We start from the raw sequence: 23048 nt of genomic DNA, 5'->3' as shown, positions 1-23048 counted from the left end.
CATAAAAATTCGTCATTACAGATCAACTTAATTACATGTTTTTTTACTTAAATAACAAGTTGTCAAAATTTGGTGATACATTTTTTACACATGAGACGCATCCATGTACTCGGTTTCCCATGGAGTGTATCTGCATTAAAATTTGATTTTACTGCAAATTTTCTCTAAATTCCAAGTTATATTGGATGAGTCAAGTTTTGTATATTATAATAACAATATTGAACCAATTTCATGTGCAATTTTAAGATATTACCATGGTCATTATATAGAGTATACTGTGCATGTAGGCCTACGGTACTGCATAATTCTGAATCCTATTAAAGAGGGTATAAATTTCATCATCCAAAATGCACCCCTAAATAGTTGAGAAATTTTATGAAATTGCACATGGAATTAGATAAATATATATAGTATACACCAATCCGAGAAGCGTTTACTGTATTTGGCCCTCTATTGACGGCAACACAGATGTACCAGAGCGGGAGATTTAATTCATAATTCAATACTCATGATTGTGTATTGAATATCACTGTTGTGTACAATTCCCGGGTACAATTCTGTATAGCACACAATAAATAATGGATAGAACCCCGACCTCAGGACACCGCAGTTTTACATCAGGGACACCGCAGTAATGGCGAAGTCGGATAGGTGTATAGTATACAAAAACTTCACTCGCCTAATATATCTTGGAATTTGGAGAAAATTTACATTAAAATCACTCTTTTATACAAATAACCTGTAGATTTCACTTTAGCTTGCTGTGGAGAGAAAACTATTGGTATCAGTGTTGCCAAAACTTTTCAGTGTCAAGGCGCGGCGCATTGACTCGCCAGGCCGCGGTAAAAGATTCTCAAGTAGCCCAATTTTTTAAGCTTCCAAAAAAGCGCCCAATACCGGATATTTGGGCGGATTTACCCGAATTTAGAACGCAAAACACCCAATTGGGCGGAAAAGCACTTGACTTTGAAACTTCTGGTACTTACTGGGAAGTTACTGACCGATCAAAAAATGGTCACAAAACCCATTGTAATTTCAATTTGGAGCTTCAAAGACTCAAAACCTTTATAAATCGGCTAAATTGAAAGGAAAATACATCAAATTAGTGCCGCGGCCTGAGACTGGCAAATTTTAGTAGCGGCATGCTTTTTTGAGTAGCGGCAAGTGATCGCCAAGTAGCCCAATTGTGCGCCAAAGGCGCGGCGTTGGCATCACTGATTGGTATCTTAAATCATGAAGTTGGCTACAGTAGATGGGAACTTCTTGTTAGGTGATTGCCAAAGTTATAGATTTATTGATTGATATTTAGGGGTGCATATTTGAACTTCATCAAAACATGTTTTTGCCAAAATTACAAACGGGCTAATATGAGGTACTACTGATGTACTGTGTGTGTGCTCAAGTGAAATCCATTGGTCAGTGTAGGGACAGAGGATGATTTAAGCACTTCCCAACATTCCACTATGTTACTTGCGGTTAGCATAGCTGTGTGAGCGAACATGACACCACTACTCGTCCACTGCATATATAGACGTACTGCACGTACATGGTTTAATTTGAATTTGTACAGTTATATTTACATAAAAAACGCTGTGAAGATGTTAGTCGATTTCACATTTTATGTTATCTACAGAAGGTATGAATTATCATTTAACACACATCACTTTTATTCTGAAATCGACCAAGTAATAATGACACACGCACAATTCTAAAACAACATCTTTTGCACAGAGTTCAATGGGATTTGAAAAGTAAAGTGGCAGTTGAAACTCTAGTGATAACACTTTTGCAGTGCATGATGGGGCTTCCTTAAATCATCCTCTGGTGTAGGGAGATGCCTCCGTGTACATATACAGTATTGGTAGTATCGGTAGTATTGGTAGTATCGGTAGTATCGGTAGTATTGGTAGTATCGGTAGTATTGGTAGTATCGGTAGTATCGGTAGTATCGGTAGTATTGGTAGTATCGGTAGTATTGGTAGTATCGGTAGTATTGGTAGTATCGGTAGTATTGGTAGTATCGGTAGTATTGGTAGTATCGGTAGTATTGGTAGTATCGGTAGTATTGGTAGTATCGGTAGTATCGGTAGTATCGGTAGTATTGGTAGTATCGGTAGTATTGGTAGTATCGGTAGTATCGGTAGTATCGGTAGTATTGGTAGTATCGGTAGTATTGGTAGTATCGGTAGTATTGGTAGTATCGGTAGTATTGGTAGTATCGGTAGTATTGGTAGAATCGGTAGTATTGGTAGTATCGGTAGTATTGGTAGTATCGGTAGTATCGGTAGTATTGGTAGTATCGGTAGTATCGGTAGTATCGGTAGTATTGGTAGTATCGGTAGTATCGGTAGTATCGGTAGTATTAGTTTACCGTCGTTTTATCTTTTCAGTTCCTGTTTCCGTATCCGTAATAGTTTTTGTAAGTCATTGTTATTCTGAAGTGGTAGTCTCCCAGGTGTGACCAATCTTTTATTCTAGCCTTTTGTTAGTTACTGTAAATTTTTGAAGCTCGTGAATTTCAGTTTTCGTTTTGGTAAGTTATATTGATTTTTTACATAAAACCTTGAGATGTGCGGTTGGGTGCTAATCTAGACAAAAGAAGAGTCTAAATTTTACGGTCCTAAGGGTCTTTTTTATCTTTTCAGTTTCCGTAAGTCTTTTGTTCAGATACGAAAACGCAAGGGATTCATTCAGTAAGTTACTGTAATCGGATTTCATTGTTAACTCTGAAGTACCAATCAGCTTATTTCAATAGAGGTGATTGCTTATGTCAATAAAACCGGGAGAGAAAAAAATATGTTAACACCAGTGTTTTTAATGGCCTAGCGCCCTCTTGGTAAATTGATCTACATTGATTTGACAAAATGCATGCCAATCCGAATGACAAAGTCCACTTTTTTTTTTTTTAACGTTGCAAATAAGCCCTAAAATCACAAAAGGTCCGCTTATGAGCCTGTCGAACCCCAAAGCACTTGTGCATGGCCAGTGTCGCCCTTCCATCAATGTCTATCTCCTATTTTGCTTCCTCCTGCCCCCCCCCATGATCAGTCTCCCCACTCCCTCCCCAGTCCCTACTCTCTCCTCTCGAGTTCTTCTCTTTCTAGTCTGTCAGTCTCTCCCTCTCCTCACTTTCTTCCTCACCCCTCCCACTCTCACTTGTTCAGTTTCAAGTATTTTCCCTCCCTCCCTCCCTCCCTCTCCATCCGTTGCGAAATGTATCAGTATGATCCATGACTGAAGCCATTGGTACGAATGAATAGAATACATTATCTTTGCTCCAGTGCAATTCTTTTGTATTGCATTTCAATATAAAGCATGATTACCAAATCACCACTTGTACACGCCTCATTGGGAGATGACTATTGACTATTTTAGACGCTCGTTTCATCGCCAATATGAAAGACTTTTGCTTATAACTTGGCAATATGGTTAGTATATATTTCAATGCAAGACTATTTTTAGGAGCCACTTACGTCTAGGCGTAAGTGCATATACACCAAACACAAATCAATTAAAGCCGTACAATTTAGGACCGTAAAATTTAGACTCTTCTTTTGTCTAGATTAGCACCCAACCGCACATCTCAAGATTTTATGTAAAAAATCAATATAACTTAACAAAACGAAAACTGAAATTCACGAGCTTCAAATTTTCAGTAACTAACAAAAGGCTAGAATAAAAGATTGGTCACACCTGGGAGACTACCACTTCAGAATAACAATGACTTACAAAAACTATTACGGTTACGGAAACAGAAACTGAAAAGATAAAACGACGGTAAATTAGCGGGAAATTGTACGGCTTCAATTGACTTGTGTTTGGTGTATATGCACTTACGCCTAGACGTAAGTGGCTCGTAAAAAAAGTCTTGCATTGGAATATATACTGACCATGTTGCCAAGTTATAAGCAAAAGTCTTTCATATTGGCGATGAAACGAGCGTCTAAAATAGTCAAATATCTCCCAATGAGGCGCGTACAAGTGGTGATTTGGTAATCATGTTTTATATTGAAATGCAATACAAAAGAATTGCATTGGAGCAAAGATAATGTATTCTATTCATTCGTACCAATGGCAAGCTAATCTGATAATTGGTTGGGTCTATATGCAAGGCTCGGGTTTATTTTAAATGTTTATTTTTGTAGAGCTTATTTTCAGTCATGGATCATACTGATAAATTTCGCTAAGGATGGAGAGGGAGGGAGGGAGGGAAATACTTGAGACTGAACAAGTGAGAGTGGGAGGGGTGAGGAGGAAAGAGAGGAGAGGGAGAGACTGAAAGACTAGAAAGAGAATAACTCGAGAGGACAGAGTAGGGACTGGGGAGGAGACTGAGCAGGGGGGGCAGGAGGAAGCAAAATAGGGAGATAGACATTGATGGAAGGGCGACACTATGGCCATGCACAAGTGCTTTGGGGTTCGACAGGCTCATAAGCGGACCTATTGTGATTTTAGGGCTTATTTGCAACGTTTTTACAGAAAAAGGTGGACCAATGGTCATTCGGATTGGCATTACATTTTGTCAAATTAATGTAGATCAATTTACCAATGTAAAGACGAGAGGGCGCTAAACCATTAAAACACTGGTGTTAACGTAATCTTTTCTCTCCCGGTTTTATTGACATAAGCAATCATCTCTATTGAAATAAGCTGATTGGTACTTCAGAGTTAACAAAGAAGTCAGATTACAATCTGAACAAAAGACTTACGGAAACTGAAAAGATAAAAAGACCCTTAGTATTAGTATTAGTATTAGTAGTATTAGTAGTATTATTATTAGTATTAGTAGTATTATTATTAGTATTAGTAGTATTATTATTAGTATTAGTATTATTAAGTGTTGTAGTCGAGACCGGCCTATCCGAGACCGAGACCAGGCAGTCCGAGACCAAGACCGAGACCGGCTGGTCCGAGACCGAGACCAAGACCGAGACCGGCAGGTCCGAGACCAAGACCGAGACCGAGAACGGGCTTGAAAAATGAACAGAGGTGCCGGAAGCAGTAAAATTGATTGGGGTCAGGGAACGAGCATACGCCTAATTTGGGACTTATATTGAGACTTTTTTATGCTCGCGAAACGCGCAAAAATAAATGTATGTGCCCAAAAGCTAAAAAATACACTTATAAAGCTTCATGATGCGCCTTTGATCATTATGATACATGTTGCAAGTTTTATTAAGGGAACAACCCAAAAGTTCGATGAAGCCCTATAAACGAAAGTCCTTTCGTTAGAAGGCTAACCCCCTCCCCCCTCCCCTCTAACGTAAGTGACAAATATCGAAAATTCCAACACGTATATGTATAGGATACAGGGGCCGTCGCTATGGTGTATGGGGATGTGGAGGGGTGTGACAAAGCTAGGATATTGATCACGTTTATGCATTCTATTTTAAAATATTTTTGATTTTTCTTCATTATCTTTTTGGCACGGAAAAAATAGGACTTGCTGGATTTTAAAATAAAAAAGAATGTGGTATCAAACACAAAACGTTTTTGACATCATTCGCCAAAGGTTTAGAAAAGGTGGCCAGAAAACGTTTAAATGTCGGGTTATATAAAGGGTATATAAAGGGTAAAAAACGTTTTCATATTAAACATTTAAAAACATTTTTTGATAACCTCCTGCAAATATTCTAACATAATGTTCTTAACAAAATATTTTACAATAACATTTTGGAAACATTGTAGAAATAGTTTTGTAGTGTGTTTTCATACATAACGTTTTCATGACCTTTATATACTAGTAACCAGGGGGTGAGAATGCTCGAGTCAGGTTGAGAAGAGATGATATACCACTACTGCCATTTGTGGAAGTAAAAAGCCACGCCTTGTGATAGGAAGATATTAATATCATTATGTCTCATCAGTTACTTGGTATAACTGATTTACTGTAGAATAGTTCTAATACCATAAAATGTATTAAACATATTTTATCATATTGATTAAACTGTGACCAAATGCCGGGAAATACACTGACCTATGTCAATAAGCCTTTTTGAAATATGGCGGGCACAAAAGGAGAGGGCGTACTTGGAAGTGAGTAATCTTTTGTATTGACAAAAGATTAATCACTTCAAAGTACGCCCTCTCCTTTTGTGCCCGCCATATTTCAAAAAGGCTTATTCAGTTCGTAGAGATGATATACCACTTGTGTGAATCGTGATCTATTTCAGTCGCAATTCCCAGATATCGAAGTTCCCTGATATAACCCGACAATTTAATGTTATTAAAACGTTTTTACCAAAACCAAAACCCCAAAATATAACATGTTTAAAACGTTTAAAAACGTCTTGTGTTTGCTGGGACAGCTGCTTTAAAAATGACGTTGCCGGTTGCGAGTACTGCACTCCATATTGATTTGATATGATCATTTTGAAAAAACCAGTGTAAAATGTCAATATCGTACTTCGGAAAATACTAAAATTTGGAAAATGATTTATTAATTCCTTAAAAAAAGATCAAGTTTGACCGATGTTTTGACTATTTTTTTTACAAACGTAATCGGACTTTCTGACCCCCTCCCCCACTAACGAAAGGACTTTCGTTTATAGGGCTTCATCGAACTTTTGGGTTGTTCCCTAAGCGTTATCCGCTATGAATGGAATTTGAAAAAAAAATAGATCCTCGGAAAACAGAAGATATGTTTCTTTTAAAAAATTAATTTCAAAATCATTAAGGGGGTACTACACCCCTGTGGTAAATTTGTGAATATTTGTGTATTTTTCTCAAAAACTAAAAACACACTGGTAACAAAAGTTACGTATATTATTGGGGCAAGGAGTCTAATTACTACACTGAAATTTCAGTGACTCAAGACAAGCGGTTCAGTATAATTATGAGGAAATGAGGTACATCCTAGCGGTACCTTGTTTCTTATCATAAATAACAAACCGCTTGTATTAGGTCACTGAAATTCCAGTGTAGTAATTGGATTCCTTGCCCCTATAATATATATAAATGTTGTTACCAGTGTGTTATTAGTTTTTGAGAAAAGCGCAAAAATAGTCACAAATTTATTGAAGGGTGTAGTACCCCCTTAAAATATAATTTTGAGGCCAAACGTGTTGCAGAGCATTTTCCCAAAACGTTGTTCAACACCTTAATAACTTAAGGTCTATAATGTGGACTTTAAGATTTAAGATTTTTAATTATTAAATTATTAATTAAATTATTTAATTATTATAATTATTTAATTATTTTTAATTATTATCAAAAGTACTATAAAAATGCTAAATAAAATTGTTAAATATTTTTGCCAAATGTTATTAAATAAATGTTTTGCCACTTTATAACAACATTATGTACAACAAAACCATATTGTAAAAAAATAAGAAAACGTTTCATAACCTTTCCTAGCGTCTAGAGTAGATATTTAAACATTATTTGGTAACCTTTGAGTCCTTTGAAATGTTATGAAGAAAACCAAGAAGGGTTTCTGTATTAATTTTGCTTGGAATAACTAATGTTCCTACTTTTTGAATGATGTAGGCCTACGTGTAATTTTCGTATATATGATTCAATTTGGGCAAATGCAAAGAAATATAATGTGTTGCTTAAAGAGATTTTAAGGGAGCTGTAAAAGTAAATATAATCTAGGATTCTGGACAATTAATAATTGGGTGTAATTATAAATAATTGAGCAGAAATTGAGGTAAAGAATGAGAATGTTAATTGGAGATTTAGTTAATCTTTAAATGATTCAATTCATGAAAACTGCTTGAGCAGAATTAAGAATGGCCAAATGACCAGAATGGTGCTATTTTACTGGTCTCGAAGCCGGTCTCGGACCGAGACCTCGAGACCAGGAGGGCCGAGACCAAGACCGAGACCAGCAGGTCCCGAGACCAAGACCGAGACCAAGACCAGGCTTAGCTGGTCTCGAGACCGGTCTCGAGACCTACAACACTGTTATTATTAGTATTATTATTAGTATTATTATTATTATTAGTATTATTACTAGTATTATTATTAGTAGTATTATTATTATAAGTATTATTGTTATTAGTATTATTATTATTAGTATTAGTATTATTAGTATTATTAGTATTAGTATTATTAGTATTATAAGTAGTATTATAAGTAGTATTATAAGTAGTATTATAGGTAGTGTGGCGGTTTTGTTATTTGGGGTATGCCACTTGGGATGAATTAGCTCATAATGGTATAAAAGAGGCACTCGCTTAATATCGGAGTTTCGGAGAGACTTTTATTCGTGTTTTATTCTGGATCCATCAAAACCCAAGCACTCCTTTTGGTCCCTTCTTCTCAGGGAGCACCGCTCAGGAAGGGAGGGGGCGTAAGACCGATCGTATATCCATTCTCCACATGACCCCCTCGCCCTCCAAGCGAGATCCACCGAGCTTTTGTTATGATTATTTGTAAAAAACAACATGTCTAAATCTTTGTATGATATCCTACAAAAGTAGGCAGCGCAAGGATAGTCTTTCATGTTTAAAAGTTTGGCATTTGTACGAAATAGTACATTGGTACTTCACAAGTTGCCCTCCTTTTTCGTATAATGTTCCTAAATGTTTCAATGTATGGAAAGAGGAAAATGATTTAGAGACTAACAAACAAATGTTTTGGTAAAACAGACACCTTCGGGGCTCGTGCATTAGACGCATCAACATCAGCACGCGTGCATTATTTTGTCTAATTTCTCTCCCAATAAGTAATACGCGTTCATTAACCTATAAGCATATAATGGTACATCAAAAGTCTTTGTGTAACGCGACGACGCGCAGGTACTACGGAAGCGGCACAAGATAAAAGGCATGCATGTACGAGGGTGACCATTTAGCAATCATGTTCAGACATGTACATGCAGTCAACATGTCTGGAGCAAATGTTTTCAAAAAATGCAATTTTATGTTCCATGCAAAAATACAGAGCACACGCTATTTTTGAATGCATTTTTAAAAAGAAACCTTGTACAAAATTTATGACATGAAAACACCACGAAAATTTGCGGCAGTTTTGCACAAAATACTCATAAATTGGAAAAGGGAAAAATATCAAAAACTTTGAAACACAATCACAACCACATCCTGATTTACTCATAATTTGGCAGCCAGCGCAGGGGACACGCTGACGATCTTCACAATGAAAATCGGTTTACATGAAACATGGAGAACGAAGTAAATGTGAACTTCCAAAATGTCTGTTTTACCAAAACATTTGTTTGTTAGTCTCTAAATCATTTTCCTCTTTCCATACATTGAAACATTTAGGAACATTATACGAAAAAGGAGGGCAACTTGTGAAGTACCAATGTACTATTTCGTACAAATGCCAAACTTTTAAACATGAAAGACTATCCTTGCGCTGCCTACTTTTGTAGGATATCATACAAAGATTTAGACATTTATGACAATTCATTCAGTCACCTACACGTCTTTAGCGTCCCGTAATAAACTTTTTAGGCTTCTTGTGAGAAACACGCCATCTCGCGATGACCTCATGGCATGTGAACCAATCAAAATCCAGCTACTATCCAACCTGAAAAAGGACGTGCGCTTGATGTAAAAAGGGATAAAGTCAATACTTGATTCTGAGAATGTGTACGCATGGTGGTGATTGTATTAAAGAATATTGTAAAACGCCGTCGCAAATTCGACGTTGCCAACATTATAGGCTATCAGCAGTTTTAGCTAGTTTTGCGTCTGCCTGCATAGTAACAATGGCGCATAGCAACGATTAGGGCCTATGGGACTGGCTCAAAAAATCAGATAGGATTTAATAAAGTTCAAAGTTCATACAAGGTAAAATCGTTCGACAATCGTCATGGATAAGAATTTACGCACTGGAAACGTACACGTAGGCCTATCATAGCTGATTAGCTCTCAACAATGATGACATGATGATCGATAATTAGCATGATCAAACTCAGAACTGCAAAAGTCAGATATCTGATAGGCCTAGTATGTTTGGTGGCCAGATGTATTCAAGCAGCTAGGGGACACAGTGTGTGGGGCCCGCGGGTGTGGGGACGCAGGGGTAACTTTGTCAATCAAATACTTCATCTATTGTGTCCAATACATAATGATCCGATAAAAATATCGTAAAAATAGAATCAAGATTGTGGATGAACTATGGCGGCACGTTTTAATACTTTACGAGGTGATTCAGCCAGGTACCTGGATTCAGCAGCAGGATGCCATGACTTAATTTATTCTTTATGATTACGATTAAAAAAACAACAACGAAATTATAATAATAATTAAACGATGATAATATTATATATATACTATAATATGTAGGATTTTGTTTTATATTAAAGAAATTATAAACATAGCCTATTTTATCATAGGCCTAATTTAACATGTTAACTATAGGCCAAGGCCTATATCATTTCGCAACATCCTATAGGCCACACAAACAGCATGAACATGATGAATATTATAAACTTGTCAAATAACTTGAAAACATGAGACGAAAATACCTAGATTTTCGTCTCAGTTGAAAACGTTTGTCATTTTGTCTTTATTTATACAATTTATTTATACAATATTGCTTCTCGTATCATTTGTTTTTGTGTAATTATTTTAACAAAACAATAGCCTACCAATCCAATTTAGCAGAAAAATGTTATATTAAAATGCACTTTGCCCTAAATTCAATTAAAACGCCATATAGGCCTAACTGCACGCTGAGGTATAGGCTGAGAGACAAGCTTTTTCAGCCTACAATGAAATTATTATTATTATTTTTATTTGGTAAAAAGCAGGACAATAAATCTGAAGTGTTTTCCAATTAATACATTTTTGTAGTAGGCCCTAACCCAGCGAACACAAAACATTTTTAAAACGTTGTAAGCAGGTTGTATTTTGGGTTTTGGTTTTGCTTAAAACTTTTTAATAACATTAAAGGAGTATTTCGTGATCATAGCATCCTCTTTTTATGACAATTTTCAGTAGATATCCACGAAAAAAGCTTATTCCCAAAATTTCAGTTGATTCCAATTTTGCGAGTTATACATGATTATACTGCTCCATAGACAATGTGTTGTAATTTCGTGTTGGTATACCAGAACGAAATTCAAATTTCACGATATCTTTGCTAAACGAATTAATCTGCAAGATTTTTTTGTACCTAAACATTATATAGCCAGAGGTTTCCAGTGATATAAAAATCTCAACTTTTTTTTTGAAAAAAGTGGGGGGATGATGCTGTGGACCACGAAATGCCCCTTTAAATGTCGGATTATATAAAGGTCATTAAAACGTTTTAAAATGTTTTTTATGAAAACACACTACAACAATATTTTTAAAATGTTTTCAAACTGTTATTGTTAATAAAAATTCCAAACATTTTTTGTGTGAAATATTTTGTCAACACTTAAATAACATAATGTTAGAATATTTACAGTAAGTTATCAACAAATATTTTTGAAAACAACGTTTTATATCGTCTGTATACCCTTTATATAACCCGACATTTAAACATTTTCTGACAACCTTTTCTAACCGTTTGCGAATGATCTCGAAAATGTTTTGTGTTTGCTGGGAAGGTTGCTTCATTTTAGTACTACGTTTTATTTATTTTCATATATTTAGAGTAGCAATATTTAATAGTATTGTTATTATTATATATTGTTTTATTCAAAATTTCACCTTCTCTGGTTCAACTATGGTCTTTCAGACTTTCACATTAAAATGTAGATTATGTGGTATCTTTATACTATAGGCTACAAATAAATGGCCAATGATTTAACATAAAAGTGGGAATATTTTAACTTTATAACATTAAGTTGTAAAGTTTTAATATTTGTTTAATATTATCATTAGTGTTATTATTATAATTATTATTATTATTATTTTGTGATATATGAAATAAAACATGAAGGAATGAATTATTTCAACATTGTGATAATTTCAAGTTGTAATACTCTATATTTAATTTAACTTTTATTCCATGCATATTATATGCGCACGAGTTAAACTTGGTCAATTTCGCACAGATGGCATGCATGGTGGTCCTCTGCCATGTAGATCGATTTGGCGTTGGAAAATATTGGGGGTCAGAAAATTTTGGGTCCTAAAAGGGGATAAAAAATTCAGTCCTTAATAGGGGGATCAAAACAATTTCAGGGTAAAATGTGCGCACTTTACAATTTGGGTGTAACACTATGACTCCAATGCACAGACTCCAATGAGTAATAACTCCAAACGGTAATTTTTAGCTAATGAGTTATTGACCATAGGAGTAGATCCCGGGCACAGTGTCATCGACCCTATATCTTCATGGCAGGAATCGCCATGGTAGGTTAAATCCACAGCCACGATTAGCCATTTGGTTCAAACCTTTAAAGCTCTTTTAAACTAATAATTAGTCGAGGGACATAACTAAGGCTACTCACAATAGCCGGGTAATCGATCTTGGTTGTGCGTGATTAAGCTTGTATACCCCATTGAGGTCAATGGTCATCGACTTTATACTGCCTACAGTGAGTGCAGCTGTACTACACGCTGCACGCTGTAGTCCATAACAGGACCAACGCAATATAAAATGGTCAAATTTTGAGTTCAAAGCGCACGGCCAATTTTCAAAGCGCATTCTAGCGACTATCATATCTGTTCAACACGTATTTCCAAGTTTATGAGACCAAATCTGGTTTCTTGAGAAAAAAAAAAAATCATGACGGGAGATATACAAAATTTTCTAACCCGGTATCAGAAGATTTTCGTCTGATATCAAAATCGTGCATAGCAATTCACGTGTATCGATCCCGTGTATTCATTTTAGTGTCCTTCTGCACCAAATAATTATTAGCCAGGCGGTGTCGGTGTGCCGGGGGGATTGGTGATAAATCCCCCCTAATATTTTGATAGGGGTATGGTCCATACAATCATTCCCCCAATGTTGGCGCCTGTATATGGGTTTCTAACCAAAATTAACCCCATATTTGGTAATTTTAAACGAAAAAGTGCCAATTTCTTGCGCTACGCGCAAATTAATTCCAGTTTTGTACTATATTTCACCAGTTTAGCTTCAATATGGCAATTTTTTGCGCGCTTCGCGCGCATTTGTACATCTTATTTTGTCGGCAAAAGGTGCTGGATTCAATAGACTTCAAGACATTTTCTCCAACCCCCAAAAAAGATCTATCTACTGTTAGTGAATAGTGATGTATATTTTTGGTTTATTTTAGGACTTGAAGGGGGGTTAAAAAATTTTTAGACTATAAAAAGGGGGGGATCAAAAAACAAACAAAAAATCCACCCTTTTTAGGGAATCAAAAATTTTTGACGTCCGAGGTTCCAACTTGTCCAACCACCCCCGCCCCCCCACTCCCCCCCCCCCCACCCACCCACCAAAGTATTTTATGAACACTCCCCTAGACTGGCACAAGTCTCTGGCACAAGTCTCTCTTGTTTATAGAAAAGATTCATTTCCAGCTTACGCGACACCACCCGGATTTAAACTGAAATGTTTGGAAAATTTCCGATTTAAAAGGACCTATCCTAAAGAATATGATCCCGAATATAGAACGCTTGCACGAAGGTCATTAGTTCAAATCATCCACCAGACACATATATGCAAATGCATGGAGTACAAAAGAATTACTTTGATCAATACCAGTTAAACAGGCGATTGGTATTGTACTCCATGCATTTGCATGTCTTCTGGAGCGTGTCTGGTGGATGATTTGAACTAATAACCTTCCGTGCAAGCACCATATAATTATGATAGGGTCACGCATAAATTCAGCGCACACTTTAAATTTTCGTCTTGGGTAAAGACTATGCTGCAGGGATCGTTTTAAACGTAAATACCTAAATAAATCATGCAAGTGGCCATATTTTTTTGGAATTTGTTGTGACGCACCATGATCTTTGCGAAGTTTGCATTCATAGAACACCTCAATAAAATATGATATGTCCCATATATATGTTTACTTTTAAGTCGAAGCTACATTATAGGCAGAACAAAATTTAAATTTACTGGCCAAAAATGTGATATTTTTGGCATTTTTCTAGTAACATTTTTATGTAAACGAAAAATTACAAAAAACCTCGTAAATCTGTCAATTTACAACCAATTCTACCACCCGAAAGAAAAAACTGTCCGTGTTATTGTGCTCACACAAAAGTTCTTGTCCAAAAAAGCTAAACAGAAGAATGCGTGTTATCTTTAATTTTAAAATAAATGTTCGGGACTTTTTATCACGATTATTGTAACACGACAAAAGAAGTACAGTACATACATCCGACACGTAGCATACATCCTTTTGGCCTGATAACATACCAACATAGCGCCCGGCTATATGGCCACATAAAATTTTTAATTTGTTTCGCATCCCACCTTTTGGAAAAGTGAGGAGGGCGGGGGCTGTGTTTTTTGTTTTTGTTTTTTTGCTGAATTGCCCAAATAAAGCAGCTTTCATGTAAAATTGACATTGCTAGCAGTTTTGGGGCATTTCAGCATATGCCAGGAAAACGACGAAACTATCATTAATGAGGGTAAGATCCTTAGAGTTCCACACAGACACTTGCAAGTGATTCATGCTGACTAATAAACTTGTAAATATGCATTAACATTTCACTCATGTATTGAAACCTTTTAATGTAATATGAAAATTGAAAGATAAAAAAATATGGACTGATCCCAGAGAGTGAGGAAGGAGGTGGGCGTACAACGAATCATTTTTTTTATTTGGCTTAGCATGGACTAACCGGTGTATGTCTAGTATTCTTAACCGTAACTGCGGGGTCAACAATGCATCCGATTTATAGTGATCTACAATCAGTCGCCAAGCTGTGAGTTATTGATTAGCAATCAATCAAGTAAAAGCACTTTCCTACAATAACAAAAGCTTCTAGTTTTGTCTCGCAGTTGAAATCGCAATAATCTTGAGCGATCACCAAGTATAAACTCAGCGCCATGGGTTGTTCCTGGGATATTAGATATAGAGGGCGGCATTCAAATCAGAGAAAGATTATCGCTGTAGGACGTATGCTATTCAAATGGTTGTGCCTACCTGGACAACCGATTCTTTAGAAATGCTTAGTCGCGCTAAAAGTCGATCGATACATGTTAAAATCAGCACAATTCAGAGATACACCTTTTTGCTATGAAATTAATTTTCTCGGTCAAATATAAAGCAATATTTTTTTCTTCAGTAATGTCAGTTAAAAACTTGGTGCTTGGATACTAAGTATACATTTTTTTTTTAAATCCTGGTGTTAAAATTAAGCATCAAATTGTATCTTTTAGTGTGATATTTTTGATTTTATAGGCCTTGAGTTCGCCTGCGAGCTTTTTACGGAATTGATTTTTTAGCGTCTCAAACTAATATAGTTTGCTAAAGAAAGATATTTCCCACCTCTGTAAAGCACATCATGTGGGTCTATATATTATAGTTTTGTCAGAATTTCCGTTTTTATTTTACCCTTTTTCCCTTCATGCTCTGAAAATGTCAAACTCGGTGCTTTTATCTCGTGCGCAACCAGCAGAAATAGTCGATATTTTCATTGTTGTCATCCAGGGCAATTTTCCATTGAAAAGCAAAGATCATGAAGATTGCCCGACTAGCGATTTGGTAGCCCAAATCCCCAATTGGGTTTTCTGGTAAATGAGGTGAATTTTAAAAATTTGCTCCCGTGATAGCCTGCAATTTCAATTTATATGGATTCCATGATTATGAAAACCATTTTGTCTGTCTGTGTGTTTGTTTACCTAGGTTAGTCCGTATTAAGAGACGCACGCTTGAGGTTCATGAAAATCCACGGTCCAAACCTAGAAAAATTAGCGTGTTATTATAGGGGATTTTAATCTTCTGTCCCTCCTATCTCCATGTGAATTTTGTATGACCTACCCACCGCCCCCCCATCGCGGGTTGCCATTTTCATTACACCCTTCAGACTTGTGTTCGGGTTTCTGTAGAGATTCATCAGTGTTCGGGTTTGTTTTTAATTTGACATGTAGGCCTATATATAGGCCTAATCATATTTGTCATAATTAAGCGCTATACCTAAATATATAGCTATGCTATATATTATTATGTAATATCATGTACATGTAGGCCTATAGGGTGGGGTGGGTGCAGAGGTGTGTGAGGTGGGTAGTAGGAAGTATGTAGGGAAACTTTGGTGTGGTAATCAACACACTTTAACCATGACTTTCAATGCAAGGCTTATTGTTGCCACAAATGTTTGTTTTTTTCCTTAAGGTTATTTAATAAGTTTTATAAACTTCCATGTTTAACCTGGTATTGTTTTGGCTGCTTCATTAGGGCCTATGACTTTCGGTGGGTTTCCAAAAGCAGTTTCAAACAAACACAAACAAAAGGCACCATACCCAGTCACCTTCATGACAATTGAAACACTACGTCAAGTATTAACATCCAAGTTATTCTGTTTTTAGGCAAGCAATTTTAAATAATTGCTTGAACAGGTTTTGTTTAAAAACAAAAACCTGTTTAAGTTAACAATGAAAATGAATGGTTCTTATAAGGCACAATCTCTGATGAGGAACTCAAAGCGCGTAAAGCACGAAATTTACAAACAAACATAAAAACAATCAATTTATAAAGATGTTTAAAAACATAAACCTGTTTAAGTTAACAATGATAATGAACGGTTCTTATATAAGCCACAATCTCTGATGGTTCTTATAAGGACAATCTATTTCTGGCGTTTAAATAACGAAAGTCTGGGGCGTTACGCCGGGGCGTTACGAAGGTTATTTCTTTGGAAGTGTGTTCCAAGCAGTTTGCTTGATCATAAAACATACAGCGTAATATAATGTTTTGTAAAAGAAAGTTTTGTTTAAAATATTGCCCAATTGCATGTAAGCCTTCGGGCAAAGTTGTTTTGAGGAGAAGCAAATTTCAACACATTGGTCCGAATCACTATTAAACGTGATGATGAAATATCCTCATCGTGCTATAAACATGATCAGTATAGGAGCGCTATTAGGCCTGGGAATTTCGTTGCTATATTGAAGTTCTGGCAACACTGTATCATGCCGGTATTCCTATTAAACCCAGGGATATCGATCCACAATGCTAGTATTATTAGCCTTATATTACACGCGTTGATTTTGAAAAATTTCAGCCGGTGAAAAAATGGTGAAATCAAAACGTAAATTCTGACAAAACTATGATATATCGCTCACGGTGATGTGCGTTAGAAAGTTGGGAAAAATCCTTCATTAGCGAACAATATACACTTTGAAAAGCTAAAAGGTTGATCCAAGAAAAGGCTCGCGGGCAGAGTTTAAGCCTATCAAAATCGAAAATCTTACACGAAATGACTGAATTTCACGCCTAAGTTTAACACTAGGATTTGAAAAAAAAATAAGTATCAAGCACTACAATTTGACCTGACATTTACTGAAAAAAAAATGATTGCATTTCATTTGGCCGAGAAAATTAATTTTACATTGAAAAGGTGTAACTCAAAATTTAGCTCGTTTCAACACCAAATTCGATCGTTTGTATTGCCACATTAAATGACTGAGTGAGCCTTGCTAAACAAAAGAATCTGTTGTCCAGGTTGCTAACTGCATTGCGGTTACAACTAGTCTCGTACAACGAACATAATTATTTGCTTATACCTGGCATCAAATACCCATGATATACAAGCCTTTTTGTTTCACAATGGACTGGACAAATAAAAAAAAAGATCTCCACCGACCCAGCGGGAGTTTTCACATCACTATAAAACCTTTCAAAAATGTCACCTTTTTCGCACACTTTTTTCGCTGGCCAAAAATCCTACAATTATCAGCGCGCGTTCCCGTGCCTTAAACTACATCTTAAAATTACGGCTTAATTTACTACTCCTTAGCTTACATTTTTGAAACTTAGAACTACTTATTGACTACAACATACATGATGATATAAAAACAAAGTTCAACCAATGTCTATTTTCATCAGTTCACATTTTGTAAAAGGCGTTAATACTGTCCATATCTCATTTACAAAATATCCAAATGTTCATTTTCGGGATTTCTTTTGTTCCCTTTTAAAAAAAAAAAAAAAATCATGAGATGTGATCACACATACATTTGAAAATATCACATCCAAGTCATCAATGTCATGTATTATAACCAAGTCAAACTGTCAATATTTAAGTCCTTGTTGTTGTAAAAAGTAACTGTCCGACAACTTATTTTCTCCAAACAAAAAGCAGCATGTTATATTTTGATTGATAAACTTTGATTTCTGTACGATATAAATTTTGATTATTAATCTATTGTTCTTTGATTTATCTAATGTTCAAATTGTCATCTCCAAACCTCTGATGTTCCACGTCTTTCCGCGGCCCAGTCCCCAAAACCGATTTTACAGGTGAAAAATAGACACGTTGCTGGATGCATTGCAGTCCAATCTTCTGAAGCTCAGAACATTTACATGTTGGGTTCCATCGTATATTTGGATACGGGATGCTCGTCAACAGGCAAAGTGTTCCAACCCAAATATTTTTCTGCAACAGCAGACGTTTTCAAGTTCCTCACCTGATTCAGCAGAACATGGTCCACGTAGAACATTGTAGTTGTAGACATTTCAATCAGAATAAAATACCTGTTTCAGACGAAGCAAGATGGGCTTAACGTTCTGAATTTAAAATCACACATAAATCACTGATAAAAATCCATATTTTTGTAAAATCACGGCACAAGGGCGAAGTCAATAAACTTGTAAACTTTTTGTCGAAGTCCTGGGTCAAACTGTCTGTATGTAATGCATCAAATGTCTGCCAATTCCTTCAGGTCCATACACTGTTAAAATAAAAAATGTAAAAAAACAGCGTTTATCGCTGGCAGCTGGGATTCAAAATATGTCCCGCTGTTAAATCACGATGGGGTGTAAACATACAAAAATACCGAATAACTGTTAATTTACAGTAAAACCCTGTGAAAAATAAAACTACTGAAAAACTGTATTTTTACAGGCGGCTAATAAAACTGTAAAAAACAGCGTTTATCGCTGGCAGCTGGGATTCACAATACGACTCGCTGTTAAATCACGATGGGGTGTAAATTATATAAAAATACTGAATAACTGTTAATTTACAGTAAAACTGTGAAAAATAAAACTACTGAACAACGGTATTTTTACAGGCGGCTAATAAAACTGTAAGAAAAAACCCCGTTCCGAACCGTTAAATAACAGTTGGCAATAAAATACAATAACCACAGGGTTACTGTTAATTTACAGTAAAACCTTGTTAAAAAAACAAAGCAGTAAGAAACCTTTTTTTGGGACTGTTAAATAACGGTGTTTGGGACTGTCAAATAACGGTCGGCGTTTTTGGGACTGTTAAATAACGGTGTTTGGGACTGTTAAATACTTGTCACTTACCTTAGGGTACCTACCGGGAATCGAACCGGGGACCTCTATGTCATTAGTCTGATGCTCTACCGACTGAGCTAACGCGGTTTCTATATTTGATGAAGTATTTTAAGTTAATATAAGCAATATTTTTATAACTAAACCTGCTAAAGTGCATCTTTTGAGGGATATTGATCAAATTTACTGTAAATATTGATAACATTATTTTGCTATAAATATTAATTCTATTTATTACATTTATTAGGGTTATATTATTATTATTATTTTTAGGGCTACTAAGCATTGTCATTGTTATCATTATTATTATTGTTATTATTATTATTATTATTATTATTATTATTATTATTATTATTATTATTAGTGTTATTATTATTATTATTATTATTATTATTATTATTATTATTATTATTATTAATTAGTGTTATTATTATTGTTATCATTTAATAGGCCTATTAGTATTGTTTTTATTATTTATTATTATTATTTTTTTAATTTATAATAATTATTATTACTATTATTAGTTTATCTACTGGGCTATTATAGTCTTTATTTGATGTCACATTCAAATACGCCTAGTAAATAGAAAATATAAACTTGACCATTCCTATGACTTAGACAACAGTATACTGTTTACCAATGTTGGCCTGATGTCGGCATTCCGACCGCCATATTAAGGTTGGTCCAACTTAACATGAAAATCTTCGTAAAATTACAAACAGGAGCACTTATTATTACGAGAGATATACTACGGTCAACGTAAAATCACGATCTATTCTCAAATACGATGGTATTTTTACCGACAGAATTTTATTTTACTTTATTTTACATTTAAATTGTAATTATACCGCATATCAAAAAAAAAAACGTTCGGTTTGTTTAATTAACCCTGTCGGCTGTTGTTTGACACCAAACTTACTATAAAGTTACGATTTCACTTAGTAAAATTACTAACAGTTACGGTATTCTTCGTAAAATTACCGCCCAAAATAGTATAAATAGTATCTTCTTTATCGTAACATGAAAATGTCTGTAAAATTACAAACAGAAGCACTTATTATTACGAGAGATATACTACGGTCAACGTAAAATCACGATCTATTCTCAAATACGATGGTAATTTTACCGACATATTTTTTTTTACTTTGTTTTACATTTAAATTGTATTTATACCGCATATATCACTGCAAAAATAACACGTTCGGCTTGTTTAATTAATCCTGTCGGCTGTTGTTTGACACCAAACTTACTATAAAGTTACGATTTCAGTAATAGTAAAATTACATGCATTTTTACAGGGCATTTTTAACAGTTACGGTATTCTTCGTAAAATTACCGCCCAAAAATAGTATAGTATCTTCTTTATCCTAACATGAAAATCTCTGTAAAATTACAAATAGAAGCACTTATTATTACGAGAGATATACTACGGTCAACGTAAAATCACGATCTATTCTCAAATACGATGGTATTTTTACCGACATATTTTTTTTTACTTTGTTTTACATTTAAATTATAATTATACCGCATATATCACTGCAAAACAAAACGTTCGGTTTGTTTAATTAATCCTGTCGGCTGTTGTTTGACACCAAACTTATTATAAAGTTACGATTTCACTTAGTAAAATTACATGCATTTTTAACAGTTACGGTATTCTTCGTAAAATTATCGCCCAAAAATAGTATAAATAGTATCTTCTTTATCGTAACATGAAAATTTCTGTAAAATTACAGACAGAAGCACTTATTATTACGAGAGATACACTACGGTCAACGTAAAATCACGATCTATTCTCAAATACGATGGTAATTTTACCGACATATTTTTTTTTACTTTGTTTTACATTTAAATTGTAATTATACCGCATATATCACTGCAAAAAAAAACGTTCGGCTTGTTTAATTAATCCTGTCGGCTGTTGTTTGACACCAAACTTACTATAAATTTACAATTTCAGTAATAGTAAAATTACAGGCATTTTACTGGGCATTTTTAACAGTTACGGTATTCTTCGTAAAATTACCGCCCAAAAATAGTATAGTATCTTCTTTATCCTAACATGAAAATCTCTGTAAAATTACAAATAGAAGCACTTATTATTACGAGAGATATACTACGGTCAACGTAAAATCACGATCTATTCTCAAATACGATGGTATTTTTACCGACATATTTTTTTTTACTTTGTTTTACATTTAAATTATAATTATACCGCATATATCACTGCCAAAAAAACGTTCGGTTTGTTTAATTAATCCTGTCGGCTGTTTTTGACACCAAACTTACTGTAAAGTTACGATTTCACTTAGTAATATTACATGCGTTTTTAACAGTTACGGTATTCTTCGTAAAATTACCGCCCAAAAATAGTATAAATAGTATCTTCTTTATCCTAACATGAAAATATCTGTAAAATTACAAATAGAAGCACTTATTATTACGAGAGATATACTACGGTCAACGTGGAATCACGATCTATTCTCAAATACGATGGTATTTTTACCGACATATTTTTTTTTACATTTAAATTGTAATTATACCGCATATATCACTGCAAAAAACGTTCGGTTTGTTTAATTAATCCTGTCGGCTGTTTTTTGACACCAAACTTACTGTAAAGTTACGATTTCACTTAGTAATATTACATGCATTTTTAACAGTGTAGCGTTCCAAAACTGTAACTTCACGTCGTCAAAAACAAAATCTGCTGCCAGTCTTTCATGCTTTTCGCCCTTGGCCTACGCTTTCTTTAATAGTCCATGATGCCCCGTCCTAGGCTGCCTGCCGCTGCATGATGCAGGTACGTACCGCACGTGCGCTCGCGGCAGACGAAACTTCACACGTTGAAAAGTCACATTTTGTTTAAGTCTCCTTTTCACAGTTTGTTAAAATCCATCCTGCGAGAGGTTACACAGAATCTCTACCCGGATTCTCCACCATATGTGGCGGTTTTGTTATTTGGGGTATGCCACTTGGGATGAATTAGCTCATAATGGTATAAAAGAGGCACTCGCTTAATATCGGAGTTTCGGAGAGACTTTTATTCGTGTTTTATTCTGGATCCATCAAAACCTAAGCACTCCTTTTGATCCCTTCTTCTCAGGGAGCACCGCTCAGGAAGGGAGGGGGCGTAAGACCGATCGTATATCCATTCTCCACAGTAGTATTATAGGTAGTATTATAGGTGGTATTATAGGTGGTAGTATAGGTGGTAGTATAGGTGGTAGTATAGGTGGTAGTATAGGTGGTAGTATAGGTGGTAGTATAGGTGGTAGTATAGGTGGTAGTATAGGTGGTAGTATAGGTGGTAGTATAGGTGGTACTAGGGTGGTAGTGGTAGTAGCAGCAGTAGCAGTACATCTTATGACAAATACAATATGCTTCTCGTCGATTAATAACTTGCCCGAGCGGTCAAGGCAATAAGGGCGAGTTTCCCGACAGGAGTCTTATTAAGCCGTAGTCTTAAGGTGGCCTTGAGGCTACTAAGCCTAGCCCGCTCTCGAAGATGAATGATACGTCTATGCTTTATACTCGTGAATTTTTTCTTGCATCCCAAAAAGGGTAAAACTGTAAGCCTAATGGGAAAGGAATCTGTGATTCCCCTAAAAAGGAAAGCAACCAACGTGCTATCTACTGCTGATATCAGTAGTCTTCTCAGATCTCACATGAAGTTATCTGTTGGTACAATATTTATAATTATTTAAGTAGAAGATATAGCAATATTATTATGCATCTTATCCGTAAATTC

General features: G+C 35.3%; 1 protein-coding gene across 1 annotated transcript; it reads left to right on the top strand.

Moving 5' to 3' along the window:
• Nucleotides 1–634: 634 nt before the first annotated feature.
• On the top strand, nt 635–22723 carry LOC140157983 (uncharacterized). Its single transcript, XM_072181232.1, has 3 exons — nt 635–658; nt 1831–2419; nt 22404–22723. Exons 1-3 carry the CDS (start codon nt 635–637, stop codon nt 22721–22723), a joined length of 933 nt encoding a protein of 310 aa, XP_072037333.1.
• The last annotated feature ends 325 nt before the right edge of the window (nt 22724–23048 follow it).

The sequence above is a fragment of the Amphiura filiformis genome, chromosome 7 (genome assembly GCF_039555335.1).
Source record: "Amphiura filiformis chromosome 7, Afil_fr2py, whole genome shotgun sequence".
In the NCBI taxonomy this organism is placed as follows: Eukaryota; Metazoa; Echinodermata; class Ophiuroidea; order Amphilepidida; family Amphiuridae; genus Amphiura; species Amphiura filiformis.
The sequence above is the reverse complement of the archived record's forward strand: the minus strand, read 5'-3'. Positions and strand labels throughout refer to the sequence as shown.

Coding starts and splice junctions, on each gene's coding strand:
- LOC140157983 (XM_072181232.1), top strand. CDS start 635: ATGGCGAAGTCGGATAGGTGTATA. Junction 659..1,830: donor CGAAGTCGGATAGGTGTATA/GTATACAAAAAC, acceptor CCTCTGGTGTAG/GGAGATGCCTCCGTGTACAT. Junction 2,420..22,403: donor CCGTATCCGTAATAGTTTTT/GTAAGTCATTGT, acceptor CCTTCTTCTCAG/GGAGCACCGCTCAGGAAGGG.